At 35.7% G+C, this 19,998-nt stretch overlaps 1 protein-coding gene across 6 annotated transcripts in view; it reads left to right on the top strand.

Moving 5' to 3' along the window:
- The window catches only part of LOC131929757 (acetyl-coenzyme A transporter 1), a 42,104-nt gene that overhangs the window by 776 nt on the left and 21,330 nt on the right, over positions 1-19,998 (top strand). The window contains exons 1-4 of one of the 6 annotated variants that reach the window (XM_059286108.1): positions 6,626-6,719; positions 10,629-10,758; positions 11,039-11,267; positions 13,098-13,242. In XM_059286108.1, the coding sequence (XP_059142091.1) occupies positions 10,733-10,758; positions 11,039-11,267; positions 13,098-13,242 (400 nt within the window). In that variant the 5' untranslated portion in view covers positions 6,626-6,719; positions 10,629-10,732. Of the gene's footprint in view, positions 1-6,625; positions 6,826-10,628; positions 10,759-11,038; positions 11,268-13,097; positions 13,243-19,998 lie in introns of those variants that run through there. The other 5 variants (XM_059286109.1, XM_059286106.1, XM_059286105.1 and 2 more) reach the window with 5 other exon arrangements.

Here is a 19,998-nt window from a genome sequence, read left to right as displayed (position 1 = left end):
GGAACACTGGGGGGGGGGGGTGACAGTTGGTGGGGTGAGGTGAAGCCCGTGAAGGATAACTTTACATTTAAATCTATGGGATGCCAAACCCTAAAAAAATCAGTTCGGGTACTACGTTACTGGATCTCTGACCGCAGCCATTCAAGAGAAGGTGCGTGTGTATAGAGCGTCCGCGTATTACATTACAGGTTAAGACCGCGTTCTCACAAGAGAGGGTCCGTATCTATAATTAGAAAGTGAACCATGTGACAGCCAGCTTCATGTTATTTATGAGTTTCGCGATGGCATGCTCGGACTGCCGGTAATTTAGACGTTTTAGAAATCAGGAGAACTTTACCATAAAACAGTCTCGGCCCGATGTATCAAACAGTATAGACTTTATAATTTGTTTAGTGTGCCTACACTATTTTAAAACAAGAATCACTATGGCCTTAACTATTATACTGAATATCCCTAAACAGAGGCGTAGCGAGGGGGGTGCGGATCGCACCGGGTGACACCATTAAGGGGGGTGACACCAAGGCAAAAAAATAGCAAAATATATAGAGAAAAACTTGACAGGGGTGCAAATCGAAAGTTTGAGGTGGGGGGGGGGGGGGGTGCAAATCACGAGGGGAGGTGGAAATCGAAAGTTTGAGGAGGGGGGGTGCAAATTGAAAATTTGAAAGTTTTTTCCCGGGAAGGGTCGCTACGCCTCTGAGGGGGGGGGGGGGGTGTCACCATTAAGTGCCGCACCGGGTGACACCCGACCTCGCTACGCCACTGTCCCTACAATTAATTAAAATAAACATGTGCTTAATCACTTTACGAATACCGTTAAAGTTTACCAAAATGAAAATGGACATAATAACTGTATAAATGCCCTTCAAAAATATAAAAATAAATACAAGTATAATGTATTTAAAGATGACCTGACAATATATAAAATAAATATGAACATAATTACTGTATGGATGCCTATCAAACGTATTGTGGTGAATATGCATAATTACACAAAAGATGCTCATACAGTGTATAAATTATGATTTTTAGGGATAAATACTCTGGATTTCCGGGGCATGTCCCCATCCGCTCACCCCCCCCCCCCCCCCCTCCTCCTCTGCAAGACATCATCAGGTCACTGACTGTTTACTACAGGCACCCCCGCCTGCTCACTAAAAAAACGTCTTCAACGGTCCGCAAACAATAGGGTATCTTTTTACGTTTTTCCCGATTTTATCTCCCATGTCAGGTCGGGGGCTAATTCGCGACCGCCATCTCCAGTCACCTCAGGACAATAGCGAGTCGACCGTGCCAGCGATGTGTGACACTAATGTCTTTCTTTAGAATAACGGTCTGCCCCAGTCCATGTAGAGGATAACTCACTAACATCAGCCGTGGCCTCAGTTTTAACATCCAACAACTTCGGCCATTTAGTTTGTTTTTTTTTAATTTAATTCAGCAAAGATTATTTAAGTTTACAAACTAATTCAGGCAACAATGGCCTTGCTGAAGCGCGGGGTCCCTTCAAGCGCGGGGCCTGTGGCGGCCGCCCCGTTTGCCACCCCCTAACGCCGGCTCTGTGCTCGACCTTCACAAATACTAATAGTAAAAGACAAAGTCAAAAGTAATAATAAGAATAATCAGATTTAATTGTAATAATAGAATAGTGATTTAATATTGAGATCTAGAATCTAGCTCTAAACGTGGCGTAAACAAAATTCGGAACACAGATCTAGATTCTGGATTTAGGGTGACTGGCTCCGCTGGGTAGACATAGAATCTAGAATCTACTACTTAAATTAAATTTTAAAAAGTTTATACAAGCATGTAGTTGATATTATTGTAGTATAAGGCTTTAATAAATTACTAACCCTTCCTACTTTGCGTCTTTTTTACAGCCATATGTATCTGATACTGGACTGAATTTAATTAAATTCAAATGCATATCTAGTAATTAGTTTACTAAATTTATGTAGCCTAGTAGTAGAATCTAGATCATACCAGCCAACAACAAATAACCACATTATTATTATTTGGTTAATGATTAGGCTAATTTAAAAAAATCCACTGTTTATAAAAGAAACACATAAAGCTAGAAACATTATAAGTGAGATTATTTAGAATAATAACAATGGACCCAGTCTACAATTGATACAATTGCAGGTCTACATAGGGCCTACAGTCTAGTAGTTTACAGTAGGTACATTGTGTGTAGCTAGTATACTAGTGTGTAGCTGTCCAGAGTTAAGATTCTTAATGCCTTAATGCTTTCCCCTGATAAGCCATGTGTGCTAAAAATGACATAACATGACATCGAGGTGAGAAATGTTGAGGGGCGAGCAGTGGGACTTTCCCCTTTGTTCTCCCTGCTGGGCCCTGAGGGTATCACGGAGGTGAGAAATTTTCAGGGGAGGGCAGTGGTACTGACTCCTCTTTGGTTTTATTGTGGGCTAGAAAAAGGTGGGGGCTGGCCATCATAAGGGTTGAACATCAGTATTAATGTGTCTGATCACTTCCCTGCTGGATTATAGGTAAACGGAAAAAAAGTCACAGGAAAAAAAAAAACACAGAAAAAAAGTCACAGTTTTTGCTAGGAAAAAAAGTCACAGAAAAAAAGTCACAGTGGAAAAATTTTTTTGGAAAAAAAGTCACAGAAATAAAGTCACAGAAAAAAAGTCACAAAAATATTTTTAGAAATATTTTTTTTATTTGTTTAGAATTGTAAAATTTTGTATGTTTCTTGTTGTGGGTTGTATTTTTTATAGCATAAATTATTTATAGACGTTAAAAGCATTATGGTTTATAACAACTGTAAGTAAAAATACTCTAATATAATTTATACAACAATCTCAACTTTTGTTACTTATTTAGTTAAAAACGCGGTAGAAAATTTAACTATAAAAAAATTTAGGCACATTTTGCCGTAGTCTATTCTCTGGTCGGCCTCTCCTCAGTAGGTTTTGTCCGAACATATTTTGTGTTGTTGACGTCATGCGTCAATGACAGCATTTGAACCTTGTCGGCTTTCTTTTTTTATCCTAAGTGTTGTTATGTAATGAGCGTGATAAATGTGGGCAGTAAAGGTGGTTGAACTAAACATCTAAACATAACTATTGTGGCCATGAGTTGAGGGCAGCAAGTCAGACGAACTTACCATTTCACGGTAATTTAATGTTGGTATTAAAAAAAAACAGGATTACAACCGTGGACTTTGGAGCATTCTATTAAACGCTACTAATCTTAAGTTTAAAATAATTACAATCTACATACTTCATACTAAATATTTTTAGATGAATTATAAAAATTCCTATGCGTATACAGCCTACACACATTACATTACATTTAATTAATCCTAAGTTAATTTGCACTCTCTGAATATTTAATACATAAAAGTATTAACAAGTATCATGCAAATATATATTTGTGACTTTTTTTCCTGTGACTTTTTTTCCTGTGACTTTTTTACTTTCTCGTATATACGAAGTATAGAGAAAGTCTTGTAATCGTGCAAAAAAAAAAAATCGAGATTTTTACAAATCTCGACGTTTTACATCTCACTGATACGGAAAAACATAATTTTGCAATCTTGTCCGTATGTCTGTGTGTCCGTGTGTGTGTGTGTGTGTGTGTGTGTGTGTGTGTGTCCGTGTGTAAACACGATAACTTGAGTACCGTTACAGCTAGGTTGATGAAATTTCATATACAAGTATTATATCAAAATCGTAGATCCGTATCAACTTTTGAGCGATTTCGGATAACCGGAAGTGGTACTTTTTCTACTTTGAATTTTTCAAAAGCCTATAACTTGAGTACTATTTCAGATAGATAAATGAAATTTCACATGTAAGTAAAAGATCTAATTCTCTACCTTCTGTTAAATTTTGAGTAATTTCCGTTGACCGGAAGTAGTACTTTACGCTACTTCCGATTTCTCAAAAAACTAATGTAAATTTATAAAGTACTAATACTATTGCGCACTATTATACACACCTTTATTAGGCGTTCGCTTGGTTCGCAATTGTTTTTTACTGAGATTCTATTCTATTTTTAAAAGTTTCAGTATTTAAAATGGATTAAAGATCATAACTATATCCCCAGTTACCATCCCCTGTTGTTTTATATAAGAATATTCGAGAAAGTTTAGGGGAGATCACTACCGGTTTATTCCTGTGACTTTTTACTTTCTCGTATATACGAAGTATAGAGAAAGTATTGTAATCGTGCAAAAAAAAAAATCGAGATTTTTACAAATCTCGACGTTTTACACCTCACTGATACGGAAAAACATAATTTTGCAATCTTGTCCGTATGTCTGTGTGTCTGTGTGTGTCTGTCTGTCTGTCTGTCCGTGTGTAAACATGATTACTTGAGAACCGTTACAGCTAGGTTGATGAAATTTCATATATAAGTATTTTATCAAAATCGTAGATCCGTATCAACTTTTGAGCGATTTCCGATAACCGGAAGTGGTACTTTTCCTACTTTGAATTTTTCAAAAGCCTATAACTTGAGTACTATTTCAGATAGATAAATAAAATTTCACATGTAAGTAAAAGATCTAATTCTCTACCTTCTGTTAAATTTTGAGTAATTTCCGTTTACCGGAAGTAGTAATTTACGCTACTTCCGATTTCTCAAAAAACTAATGTAAATTTTTAAAGTACTAATAATTATTGCGCACTATTATGCGCTTTTTTATTTGGCGTTCACTTGGTGTGCAATTAATTTGTCTACGAGATTTTATTCTATTTTTAAAACTTTAAGAATTTAAAATGGATTAAAAATCATGTCTATAGCCCGAGTTCCCATCCCCTATTATTTTATATAAGAATATTCGAGAAAGTTTAGGGGAGATCACTCCCGGTTTATTTTCTGTGTTTTTTTTTCCTGTGTTTTTTTTTCCTGTGACTTTTTTTCCTACAATCGGATTATAAGGGTCTTAAATTGTATAACAGGCTACAGATTGGCTGAGATCTAAGAATAGCAGTAGTTATTACCCATGAATTATATTAGCCGTTGTAGTGTGGGTTTTGTAGGAGTTAAGTTTGCTACAGTTGTGTGGTTGTACTAGATCTATTGCTACTAAATCTTGTACTTAACAGATAATCTATAATCTACATTAACCAGATTTAGATAACCAATAATATACCTACTTAAACTCTAAACGCAAACTGTATTACTAACAGAATTTTTATTTAAAAATTTCGGCCACATATTTATATTATCCACGAAACTGTCAATAACAGTATAAGGATCTTCGATTTCAAAGATTTCAAGTTTTTTAACGTATTTTTCCTTTTCCGCGGGTGCGGTTCTTTACATACAGTGAACACGTCCAGCGCTGATAACAGCTGATTGTGTTTACGTCCGGTGTACACCACTGTGGCGGCGGACGCAGGGTATCACGTGATTTAGGTCACGTGTTTGCAAGGACTCTATTCAAACAGTTATCAAGAATAATTGATATTGAAAGTCTACTAGAAAACCTTATTTTAGTCCTTATTAATTTCCTCACTAATTTCGACTTTTTAATTATATGGGGGTCGCGGGTCACTTACTTTTTATAAAAGGGGGTCGCCACTCAAAAAAGTTTGGGAACCACTGTATTAAAGTATTAGAACCATGCAATACGTGTTTAAGAAAGTTATTGTAATTTATCAGGGGCGGAACTACCATACCGCCAGACCCCGCAATGCGGGGGGGGGGGGGGGCAGGACGTTTAGGGGCCCAGTTCCGACCAAAAAACAATGAATTTTTTTTTTTTCAAAAATTATGTTTTTCATGCATCTTGAAAGTGGTTTTGTAAAAAAAAAAAAAAAAAAAAAAAAAAAAAAAACCCGTCTACTATAGCAAAGATTGTTGCGTAGAAAAATATTTTAAAATCTACAAGAGCTATAGTTTGAAAGGTAGGTAAACATTCACACTACTTCCATGACTTACTGCCCTTCTTTAAAATAGGGATGCCCACGAAGCTCATTTAAATAGTTTTGTACTCTGTATATTAAAAAGTAATTGATTCTCTGAATTATTACTTAAATAAGACGTACTATACAATACTATAGCCATAAAAATCAATGTTTTCAAAATTGATATTATAAAGGCAAAAATGAAAAAAATAAACATAACGCGATAAACCATTCACGAATCAAGCTAACTTCTTTATATATTTTTGACCAGCATTTTTATGATGTTCTCGCCTCTGGATGAGTTTGGAATAAATTTTTTCTGGTTTGTTCTCTCAGAATGGTTATATATTGCAATGAAGTAGACTAAATTACTCAGTTAGGATATAGATTATATATATATATATATATATATAGGGCCCCCCATATATATATATATATATATATATATATATATATATATATATATATATATATATATATATATATATATATATATATATATATAGGGGGCCCTAGCTTTTTCTTTGCGGGGGAGCCTTTGATTTCTAGTTCCGCCACTGTAATTTATGTGACTGTTTTATTCATTTCCATTATGTATAACTCAGTCAGTAGTATAGTCTACTATAGCCCATAATGAGGTTTATAATTTATTTCCATTCCATTTGGCGTACCAACCAAGCACCACTAACCCGTATCTCGTCAACCCCATTCCCGAAGTGGAGGTCTTAAAAATAAATGGATGATCCCAAACAAGAACAGCAACTTTTGGTTGACAAATAGCGTTCTTTTTTTACTAAAGAGTTTGACACATCATCAAAAGTAACTTTTAAAGTTCGTTCTGTTTGCTAGTCACTGATTTTAAATTAATCATGTGTGCTGTTTAGTGAGTTTAGTGTATTTCTATTTGGCTAATGACTAGATCTAGTCTAGAGTCTAGGTAAAACCTTAGTTTAGCATCGTAAATTCCAACGAAAATAGTAATGTGCGTTGGAGGTAGCTAGTGAAATAAGTGATTATTTGGTAATCTATCGTTTTGGGTACGTAAAATCGCCCGCGACTAGTAATGTGAAAAACAGGTGACTCCTTACATTTTAATAATTATTTCACATTTTGAGGAGGATTTATGTTTTGAAAAATACAAAAATGTTTCCTTGTTTCATTTATGTACCTGTTTTTAAACAATTGAATTAAAACTTTTCAGTAATAAATGAACACCAGCGATGTTTCCAACAGATGCAACCATGCTCATTTACTATAGCAGCCATCTTGTTAAAGTTTTATTTTTATAGACTTATAGCGCCAGATTCAGGCGGAAGTCACTCTATTTTACAAATGGCTGCTGTTTATATAGCAAATCTTGCTTGCAGACACTGCTGTTTAAAGTTAATTTCTGGCCTATATTGATATATTTAGCCATTGATTTAGGTTTATTATTCATTTATCTATAATATTTGACACAAACATATCAATATCACAATATACTTCTATTACAGCCTTGACAATGAGGTAACGTTTTCGTACATTAATAGCCGCGGGCGATTTTACGTACCCAAAACGATAGATTACCGATTATTTCTTTCATTTGACTTTGACCATATCTTATTTAATCATTTATTTAAATATTTATGACATATTTTACATAATATAAGTTAACAGATAATTAAATAACAAATAATAGGCCTATCAATGACCAATCAAGGACCAAACCAGTCAAAAATATCCTGGAATAAACTTTAAACTATCCTGTTCGAGACAACAATGATGAGTAAATATAAGCAGCGGCCATATTATAAAAACAATAATACTAGAGTAGTTTCCTTTGAAAAATTGTCTCACGCATGTCTGTTGTGTTGATTTTGTGGTTTAATATGGTTTTGTATTGTTTTAATATATGCCTGTATTGTAATTCTTCTTTTTTTCAATGTAGTTGAAATGAATGACTAATAGACCTTTTCAGACTAAATAGTGTGCATCCAACACAACAACAATTGTTGGGAGGTCGAACTTTTTTTGCAGTAATCAAATCAATATTAGATCGCCCATAAATGACGTCGCATTACGGGGTAAAGATAGTTTTGACAGCATGCACTATTACAGAACAAATATAATGATGAACATATTGTTTCAGTTTCAGATAGAAATTGTGATTAGTGGTGGGCAGAGGTTGGTTAGAACTCAGCGATGTGATTTTGAGACGGGTCAGGTTTTTGTTTTCGTGAAAACAGGATGGTTGTGGGAGAAAGACCAGCTGTAGAAGTATGACATGTCATTCATTGGTGATCCATTTTGTCAGTGTGGACGATAGAAACTATTAAGAAGGGTCAAGAAATGTAAAAAGCATGATGAGTCATATTTCTTGCACCCCACCTTTTCATCCCCCACTTAAGCACATCGTCACCGAGTTAACGCTCGCACGTGACGTCATGTACCGGTACAGCCGACCGTTGGGCTAATTTTATAGAAAAGAGAAAAAACAAGCACTGCCGTTTTGACACTTATGCGACGTTAAATTTGATTACTTATGTTGATGTTCAATTAAACAGCCCCTCACCCATCTATCACTGGTCCATTTAAACGTACGTGGTTATTTCTGCAAGCTTGCTGTCTTGAGACTTTCGGCCCTTTAAAAATGTATTAAGCTCTCACCATATAGAACTAGACTACCCATATTAAGCTCCAAAAGAAGCTTGGTAACAATAAGCTGCTCTGAGCTTTATAAAAAGCACAATAAACGATAAGACGACACTTTATATTAAGTAAATTATAGTTCTGAATCTTGATACATTAAAAGTGATATTCGAAAATTAAGAGCTGTGTACTAGGCCAGACAGTCAACATGATTTTCAATTTAAGTCCAAAAAAAAAAAATGTCCTCAAAAGATGGAATATTACTAAATTTTTGCGCAGTTTCGCAAAATTGAATTAAAGTATATACGTCATCTTACAAAGCGCTATAGCCTACTGGTGCTCCTGTGTTTTTTCCAGACTTTTTTTAATCCGGCGGTGCACTTGATGGCGGTCTACATTTTCCGGGGGTCGGACACTTGTAAAAGTATATGTTTTCTATATAAATTCCATTTCGGTGGGGGGGGGGGGGGGTAGACATTCTTTGAGGGGAAGACTCCCCCCCCCCCCCCCCCCCCCCCCCGAAGAGATGCCTGTGTGGTGCTCTTACGCGCCCCCATTTGGTTCGTCAGACCCTGGCCCCATGCTAATGGTCGTATTCCTAACGCCCCGGATTGGACGGGGCATATTTTTCAGCAGGCATTTATTGGCAAGCCTTTTCGACGGGGATGTGTTGAGGCCGTTTTGCCAAACGTCTTAAACTAGCAGGCTTGCAACATTTATGATCTTTCGTTTTGAGCAAGGTATACTAATGCTTATTTATTGTTACTTTGATTGAACATAGCATTATAGAGGTTCTCCATCAATGACCTAGGTATTTTTCCCCTTTCACCTCTTCATTAGACCTACTCGTAATAAATTGCGGAGCCGCCTGAGTTGACGTCACAAATCTTCACTCACTCCCGTAGCAAATCATATGTGACATCATTTATGGACAACCCCATATCACTCATTTGGGCATTTGATATTGACATTTTGACAACCAGCAAAGGATAACCAAAATGTGTCTGACAGGTGGAGACTTGGGATCGACCATAATGACAATACATTTTTGAGGGGTGGGGTGGCTGATATTTTTAGATGATGTTTTACGAGGGAAGCTGGTGGATAATACATTTGGTCTCTCTGTATATATAAATAATGAAAAACATTTATTGTTGTCAAAATTATGGCTAGAGATCTTAGATAAGGCAGAGCCAAACATAATTTTTTACATTATGACTTTTTGTGACATTGACCACAAAAATATGATGGAGGTTGGGGTTCAATTAAGGTAAAGAGAAGTAAAAAAACCTCTCATAATTGACGATAGAATCACTAATTAAAGAAAAGAAAAACCTGAAATGAAAATAGCGAACATTCAAACAATAAGAAAAAACTCAAACAGTATAGTAATAGTAATGTCAAATAGTAACGAAATTAGGTGTCTTGAACTGGAATCACCGCAATGAATCTCTGTTTCGGGCTAAGGGTGTTCGGGACTGAATATGGCTTTAAGATAAATAGCCCATATATGGCTATTTCCAAAAAAAATCACTTGATTATGATTGTAGTTGTTAACTAATATTAAGTATTAAAAAACCTGATAGTGTTTAATATATTCTTATTGATTTTGTTTCTAAAATATGTTTAATTTTACACATAAACTTTAAATTGGTGTCTATTTATCTCAGTAGTTGTACAGGATTAGCATTTTCTGTGTTTAAAAATGAGAAATTAAATAATTTTAAAAAAGATATATGTCTGATAGTGACTGAATAAAAAGCTTTTTTTTTTAGATGCCAGATAGTCCGCATGATTATGTTTTACTAGTTGTTTAGGGACAACTCAAATTGTTTGTAAAATAGATTTTGAATAAATGATGTGGGGATAAACCTTTTTCATCGAAAGTGCAGCTTTATAGACATAATTAGGTTAGGTATGGGACATTAGTTTTAAAAATCTTTGTAGGCTACCCAAATACTACTTTTATAGGCATTAGGTATGGGACATTTGTTTTACTTCTAAAGAAATTAGGTATGGGACATTTATTTTACTTCTAGATGAATTATGTATGGGACATTTATTACTTTAATAAGCATAAGGGATTGTACATTTTTTACTTGTATATTTTAGGCAGATATTACAGAAGTGAACTGATCTTCCATTAACTTATCTAGTGCATTCTGTGTTAGCAACAGCCCAAAGAGACTGGAGCTTCTAAGACATTGGTTAACACAATGGCAAACAAAAATAACAATGTCAAGTAAGAAATGACTTTTTTAAAGTTTTGGTTTAAGTAGAATTTTTTTTTTATATTGTAAAATAACTTGTGTTGGTTTGACCCTAACCCTTAAACCTTATGTTGTATAAAAGAATAGGTTATTTAATAATTTGTTAATTTATAAAAATTCAGTTTGTTACCTACTTGTGTGAGACAAATAAGGAACTATTATAAAATGCTATCAATCCTCAATTGTTGAACAAACTTGTATTGTGCTTCTTAAAATTATTCTGAGTAAATTATGCTTTATCCAATGGTTTAGATCTCGTAAACATGGGCGTCCTATGGCATCTGTTGAATACACTGACCTTGAGTCCCACACACTGTTTCCACATATTCCTATATCATCACCGGATCTCAGAGAAAGTGATTTGGAAAAACATACCAAGAAAGATTTAAACAGTATTCTTCTTCTTCTCTTCCTGTATATATTACAAGGCATTCCTCTGGGTCTATCAGGCAGCTTACCCATGCTTTTACAGAGTAGAAAGGTTTGTTTTTTCATTCTTTTTAGAAATCATTGTTAAAAGGAGCTGGAAGAAAAATGGTCATTAACCAGCAGCTTGGCTAAATGTTATAAATTTTAAAAACTTCAATATTCAAGATAGTGAGTTAAATTTAGATTTCTATTGGGCACTGGCAGATATCTGGATTTTTATTTTAAAATATTCATTTTACACCTTTTATTTAAAGTGCAGTGTAATGGCTTTAAATAACATCTTTGTCCCAAATCTTACAAACTTTATTATAGTTTACGAGCCAAACCGTGGCGTAGCACACCGCTATTTAGTTGTTTTATTTTCTCCTTTTCAGCAATTCATAATTTGTGAATTCGACACTAATAATGCTGCCACTGAAAATATTTTGCTTTAAACACTATCAGTAGCTCGTGAAGGACGCTTATCCCCCCCCCCCCCCCCCCCCCCCCCCCTGAAAGCAGGTGTCCTTGACGACAGTTTACAGATGACAATGAAAAAATCAAACCGAGCTTGTTACCTTCCCTTAGTTTCAAATTGTTTAAAAACTAAATTACCAGCATCTAATAGTGGTCACTAATTCGACCCTGCTCTATGATTGTAAACATTCGTCATGAACCACATCTCACCAGACTGGTGAGGGTGGTAGCGATATGGTCTGTTGCACATGCCTGGAGAGCGAGGTAGGGGGTGGGTCAGCGTGCGTATGTGGTGGAGTTGGTGTCCCTCTTGGTCCCACGTACAGAATTATATATATGAGCCGACCCGCGGTGTATCATACGCCGCTATTTAGTTGTTGTTTTTTCTACTTTTCAGCAATTCATAATTTGTGAATTCGACAGTACCAATGCTGCCACTGAAAATATTTGCTTTAAAACACTAACCCCCCCCCCCCCCCCCCCGTGAAAGCAGCCTCCTCTTAGTTACCTCCTCTAAGTTTAAAATAGTTTCAAACTAAATTATCTGCCCCTAATAGCCGTCACCAAACCCGGCTCTACGATTAATGTAAACATTTAGCGTGAACCACAGCTCACCTGACCATGTGAGGGGGGGGGGGGTAGTAGCGATAGAGAGGAAGAGAGGGGACTGCAAGGCGCGCTTGTTTTCTAACGTCTCCCAGAAGAAGATTATATAGATAGATAGTCACATGAAATAAATCCTACAAACATTTGTATAGTCACATGAAGAAAATCCGACAAACTTTATAATAGTTACCTGAAGCAAAGTCTACAAAGTTAAATATAGTCACATGAAACAAATCCTATAAACATTTGTATAATCACATGAAACAAATCCTATAAACATTTGTATAGTCACATGAAACAAATCCTATAAACATTTGTATAATCACATGAAACAAATCCTATAAACATTTGTATAATCACATGAAACAAATCCTATAAACATTTGTATAGTCACATGAAACAAATCCTATAAACATTTGTATAATCACATGAAACAAATCCTACAAACTTAAATATAGTCGCATGAAACAAATCCTACAAACTTAAATATAGTCACATGAAACAAATCCTATAAACATTTGTATAGTCACATGAAACAAATCCTATAAACATTTGTATAGTCACATGAAACAAATCCTATAAACATTTGTATAATCACATGAAACAAATCCTACAAACTTTTATATAATCACTTGAAGCGAAACCTACAAACATTTGTATAATCACATAAAGCAAATTTGAAACCCATACTAACTTTGAATCTTATACTATGTTGGTAAATACATGAAAATTTGAATCCCATACTTTACCATTGCAGACATTAATTTTTGTAAATTGTATACACTAAAATGAACTAATGAATGAAACTTTTGGACTACAGGTGAGCTACTCAGATCAAGCTTTATTTAGTTTAGTCTACTGGCCATTCAGTATTAAATTACTTTGGGCACCTTTAGTGGACTCCATTTATTTGAAATGGTTTGGTCGGCGTAAAACTTGGCTCATTCCAATCCAATACCTCATGGGTAAGTTTTCTTCTGGTAACTCTACCATATTTACAGTAGAGTGATCATTGGCTGTTTTGACTGAAAACTTAATTGGTACTTAATATGAAAAGATAATAATTCAGACAGTTTTTTTTGTTACTTTTATTTTTTAAGCACTACTAGTAACTTCCTATACATGTGTACTAAAACAATTATTTAGGTTCGTCTATGGTATGTTTTATAAAGTAATATCATAAAGTAAATTTTGTGTCAGGTAATTTGTCTCTATATCTGTTTATGTCTTATTTGTAAAAGACACTTTAATGTATATGTAGGGTAAGGTGTCTTTTCAAATATTTTAAATATAATAATAGGTCCTTTTATATATTTTACTCAAGTACTATGTCCTTAATTCTATGTAAAATTGGGTCATTTATCCTTTCATTGATCTAAAGTGAGACTAAAAAGAGAAAATATAAATAAACCCTAGGGTTGAGGTTAGGCTAACACTTTCCACAACATATCCACACTAACCCTATTCACACGAACCCTATTCACACTTACACACACACACTAACCATATCCATACTAACCTTATCCACACTAACACGATACAGACTTTGTGGATCTCCTTGAACTTTTGTCAATACAGACTTTGTGGATCACCTTGAACTTTGTGAATACAGACTTTGTGGATCACCTTGAACTTTGTGAATACAGACTTTGTGGATCACCTTGAACTTTGTCAATACAGACTTTGTGAATCACCTTGAACTTTGTCAATACAGACTTTGTGGATCACCTTGAACTTTGACAATACAGACTTTGTGGATAGATACAGACTTTGTGGATCACCTTGAACTTTGTCAATACAGACTTTGTGGATCACCTTGAACTTTTGTCAATACAGACTTTGTGGATAGATACAGACTTTGTGGATCACCTTGAACTTTGACAATACAGACTTTGTGGATCACCTTGAACTTTGACAATACAGACTTTGTGGATAGATACAGACTTTGTGGATCACCTTGAACTTTGACAATACAGACTTTGTGGATAGATACAGACTTTGTGGATCACCTTGAACTTTGACAATACAGACTTTGTGGATCACCTTGAACTTTGACAATACAGACTTTGTGGATAGATACAGACTTTGTGGATCACCTTGAACTTTGACAATACAGACTTTGTGGATCACCTTGAACTTTGACAATACAGACTTTGTGGATAGATACAGACTTTGTGGATCACCTTGAACTTTGACAATACAGACTTTGTGGATCACCTTGAACTTTGACAATACAGACTTTATTGATCACCTTGAACTTTGACAATATAGACTTTGTGGATAGATACAGACTTTGTGAATCACCTTGAACTTTGACAATACAGACTTTGTGGATCACCTTGAACTTTGTCAATACAGACTTTGTGGATAGATACAGACTTTGTGAATCACCTTGAACTTTGACAATACAGACTTTGTGGATAACCTTGAACTTTGTCAATACAGACTTTGTGGATCACCTTGAACTTTCACAATACAGACTTTGTGGATCACCTTGAACTTTGACAATACACACTTTGTGGATAGATACAGACTTTGTGAATCACCTTGAACTTTGTCAATACAGACTTTGTGGATCACCTTGAACTTTGACAATACAGACTTTGTGGATAGATACAGACTTTGTGGATCACCTTGAACTTTGTCAATACAGACTTTGTGGATCACCTTGAACTTTGTCAATACAGACTTTGTGGATCACCTTGAACTTTGTCAATACAGACTTTGTGGATCACCTTGAACTTTGACAATACAGACTTTGTGGATCACCTTGAACTTTGTCAATACAGACTTTGTGGATCACCTTGAACTTTTGTCAATACAGACTTTGTGGATAGATACAGACTTTGTGGATCACCTTGAACTTTGACAATACAGACTTTGTGGATCACCTTGAACTTTGTCAATACAGACTTTGTGAATCACCTTGAACTTTGACAATACAGACTTTGTGGATAACCTTGAACTTTGTCAATACAGACTTTGTGGATCACCTTGAACTTTCACAATACAGACTTTGTGGATCACCTTGAACTTTGACAATACACACTTTGTGGATAGATACAGACTTTGTGAATCACCTTGAACTTTGTCAATACAGACTTTGTGGATCACCTTGAACTTTGACAATACAGACTTTGTGGATAGATACAGACTTTGTGGATCACCTTGAACTTTGTCAATACAGACTTTGTGGATCACCTTGAACTTTGTCAATACAGACTTTGTGGATCACCTTGAACTTTGTCAATACAGACTTTGTGGATCACCTTGAACCTTGACAATACAGACTTTGTGGATCACCTTGAACTTTGACAATACAGACTTTGTGGATCACCTTGAACTTTGTCAATACAGACTTTGTGAATCACCTTGAACTTTGTCAATACAGACTTTGTGGATCACCTTGAACTTTGTCAATACAGACTTTGTGGATAGATACAGACTTTGTGCATCACCTTGAACTTTGTCAATACAGACTTTGTGGATCACCTTGAACTTTGTCAATACAGACTTTGTGGATAGATACAGACTTTGTGAATCACCTTGAACTTTGTCAATACAGACTTTGTGGATAGATACAGACTTTGTGGATCACCTTGAACTTTGTCAATACAGACTTTGTGGATCACCTTGAACTTTGTCAATACAGACTTTGTGGATAGATACAGACTTTGTGAATCACCTTGAACTTTGACAATACAGACTTTGTGGATCACCTTGAACTTTGTCAATACAGACTTTGTGGATAGATACAGACTTTGTGAATCACCTTGAACTTTGTCAATACAGACTTTGTGAATCACCTTGAACTTTGACAATACAGACTTTGTGGATCACCTTGAACTTTGTCAATACAGACTTTGTGGATCACCTTGAACTTTGTCAATACAGACTTTGTTAATCACCTTGAACTTTGACAATACAGACTTTGTGGATAGATACAGACTTTGTGAATCACCTTGAACTTTGTCAATACAGACTTTGTGGATCACCTTGAACTTTGACAATACAGACTTTGTGGATAGATACAGACTTTGTGAATCACCTTGAACTTTGTCAATACAGACTTTGTGGATCACCTTGAACTTTGTCAATACAGACTTTGTGGATCACCTTGAACTTTGTCAATACAGACTTTGTGGATCACCTTGAACTTTGACAATACAGACTTTGTGGATAGATACAGACTTTGTGAATCACCTTGAACTTTGTCAATACAGACTTTGTGGATCACCTTGAACTTTGACAATACAGACTTTGTGGATAGATACAGACTTTGTGAATCACCTTGAACTTTGTCAATACAGACTTTGTGGATCACCTTGAACTTTGTCAATACAGACTTTGTGAATCACCTTGAACTTTGTCAATACAGACTTTGTGGATCACCTTGAACTTTGTCAATACAGACTTTGTGGATCACCTTGAACTTTGTCAATACAGACTTTGTGGATCACCTTGAACTTTGTCAATACAGACTTTGTGGATCACCTTGAACTTTGACAATACAGACTTTGTTGATCACCTTGAACTTTGACAATACAAACTTTGTGGATCACCTTGAACTTTGTCAATACAGACTTTGTGGATCACCTTGAACTTTGACAATACAGACTTTGTGGATCACATTGAACTTTGACAATACAGACTTTGTGGATCACCTTGAACTTCGACAATACAGACTTTGTGGATCACATTGAACTTTGACAATACAGACTTTGTGGATCACCTTGAACTTTGTCAATACAGACTTTGTGGATCACCTTGAACTTTGTCAATACAGACTTTGTGGATCACCTTGAACTTTGACAATACAGACTTTGTGGATCACCTTGAACTTTGTCAATACAGACTTTGTGGATCACCTTGAACTTTGTCAATACAGACTTTGTGGATCACCTTGAACTTTGTCAATACAGACTTTGTGGATAGATACAGACTTTGTGGATCACCTTGAACTTTGTCAATACAGACTTTGTGGATCACCTTGAACTTTGTCAATACAGACTTTGTGGATAGATACAGACTTTGTGAATCACCTTGAACTTTGTCAATACAGACTTTGTGGATCACCTTGAACTTTGACAATACAGACTTTGTGGATAGATACAGACTTTGTGAATCACCTTGAACTTTGTCAATACAGACTTTGTGGATCACCTTGAACTTTGACAATACAGACATTGTGGATCACCTTGAACTTTGACAATACAGACTTTGTGGATCACCTTGAACTTTGTCAATACAGACTTTGTGGATCACCTTGAACTTTGTCAATACAGACTTTGTGGATCACCTTGAACTTTGTCAATACAGACTTTGTGAATCACCTTGAACTTTGACAATACAGACTTTGTGGATAACCTTGAACTTTGTCAATACAGACTTTGTGGATCACCTTGAACTTTCACAATACAGACTTTGTGGATCACCTTGAACTTTGACAATACACACTTTGTGGATAGATACAGACTTTGTGAATCACCTTGAACTTTGTCAATACAGACTTTGTGGATCACCTTGAACTTTGACAATACAGACTTTGTGGATCACCTTGAACTTTGTCAATACAGACTTTGTGGATCACCTTGAACTTTGTCAATACAGACTTTGTGGATCACCTTGAACTTTGTCAATACAGACTTTGTGAATCACCTTGAACTTTGACAATACAGACTTTGTGGATAACCTTGAACTTTGTCAATACAGACTTTGTGGATCACCTTGAACTTTCACAATACAGACTTTGTGGATCACCTTGAACTTTGACAATACACACTTTGTGGATAGATACAGACTTTGTGAATCACCTTGAACTTTGTCAATACAGACTTTGTGGATCACCTTGAACTTTGACAATACAGACTTTGTGGATAGATACAGACTTTGTGGATCACCTTGAACTTTGTCAATACAGACTTTGTGGATCACCTTGAACTTTGTCAATACAGACTTTGTGGATCACCTTGAACTTTGTCAATACAGACTTTGTGGATCACCTTGAACTTTGACAATACAGACTTTGTGGATCACCTTGAACTTTGACAATACAGACTTTGTGGATCACCTTGAACTTTGTCAATACAGACTTTGTGAATCACCTTGAACTTTGTCAATACAGACTTTGTGGATCACCTTGAACTTTGTCAATACAGACTTTGTGGATAGATACAGACTTTGTGCATCACCTTGAACTTTGTCAATACAGACTTTGTGGATCACCTTGAACTTTGTCAATACAGACTTTGTGGATAGATACAGACTTTGTGCATCACCTTGAACTTTGTCAATACAGACTTTGTGGATCACCTTGAACTTTGTCAATACAGACTTTGTGGATAGATACAGACTTTGTGAATCACCTTGAACTTTGTCAATACAGACTTTGTGGATAGATACAGACTTTGTGGATCACCTTGAACTTTGTCAATACAGACTTTGTGGATCACCTTGAACTTTGTCAATACAGACTTTGTGGATAGATACAGACTTTGTGAATCACCTTGAACTTTGACAATACAGACTTTGTGGATCACCTTGAACTTTGTCAATACAGACTTTGTGGATAGATACAGACTTTGTGAATCACCTTGAACTTTGTCAATACAGACTTTGTGAATCACCTTGAACTTTGACAATACAGACTTTGTGGATCACCTTGAACTTTGTCAATACAGACTTTGTGGATCACCTTGAACTTTGTCAATACAGACTTTGTTAATCACCTTGAACTTTGACAATACAGACTTTGTGGATAGATACAGACTTTGTGAATCACCTTGAACTTTGTCAATACAGACTTTGTGGATCACCTTGAACTTTGACAATACAGACTTTGTGGATAGATACAGACTTTGTGAATCACCTTGAACTTTGTCAATACAGACTTTGTGGATCACCTTGAACTTTGTCAATACAGACTTTGTGGATCACCTTGAACTTTGTCAATACAGACTTTGTGGATCACCTTGAACTTTGACAATACAGACTTTGTGGATAGATACAGACTTTGTGAATCACCTTGAACTTTGTCAATACAGACTTTGTGGATCACCTTGAACTTTGACAATACAGACTTTGTGGATAGATACAGACTTTGTGAATCACCTTGAACTTTGTCAATACAGACTTTGTGGATCACCTTGAACTTTGTCAATACAGACTTTGTGAATCACCTTGAACTTTGTCAATACAGACTTTGTGGATCACCTTGAACTTTGTCAATACAGACTTTGTGGATCACCTTGAACTTTGTCAATACAGACTTTGTGGATCACCTTGAACTTTGTCAATACAGACTTTGTGGATCACCTTGAACTTTGACAATACAGACTTTGTTGATCACCTTGAACTTTGACAATACAAACTTTGTGGATCACCTTGAACTTTGTCAATACAGACTTTGTGGATCACCTTGAACTTTGACAATACAGACTTTGTGGATCACATTGAACTTTGACAATACAGACTTTGTGGATCACCTTGAACTTCGACAATACAGACTTTGTGGATCACATTGAACTTTGACAATACAGACTTTGTGGATCACCTTGAACTTTGTCAATACAGACTTTGTGGATCACCTTGAACTTTGTCAATACAGACTTTGTGGATCACCTTGAACTTTGACAATACAGACTTTGTGGATCACCTTGAACTTTGTCAATACAGACTTTGTGGATCACCTTGAACTTTGTCAATACAGACTTTGTGGATCA

This window comes from Physella acuta, unplaced genomic scaffold (assembly GCF_028476545.2).
Source record: "Physella acuta isolate Inbredline_101_S28 unplaced genomic scaffold, ASM2847654v3 ptg001670l, whole genome shotgun sequence".
NCBI classification, from domain to species: domain Eukaryota; kingdom Metazoa; phylum Mollusca; class Gastropoda; family Physidae; genus Physella; species Physella acuta.
This window is presented reverse-complemented; position numbering and strand designations above follow the sequence as displayed.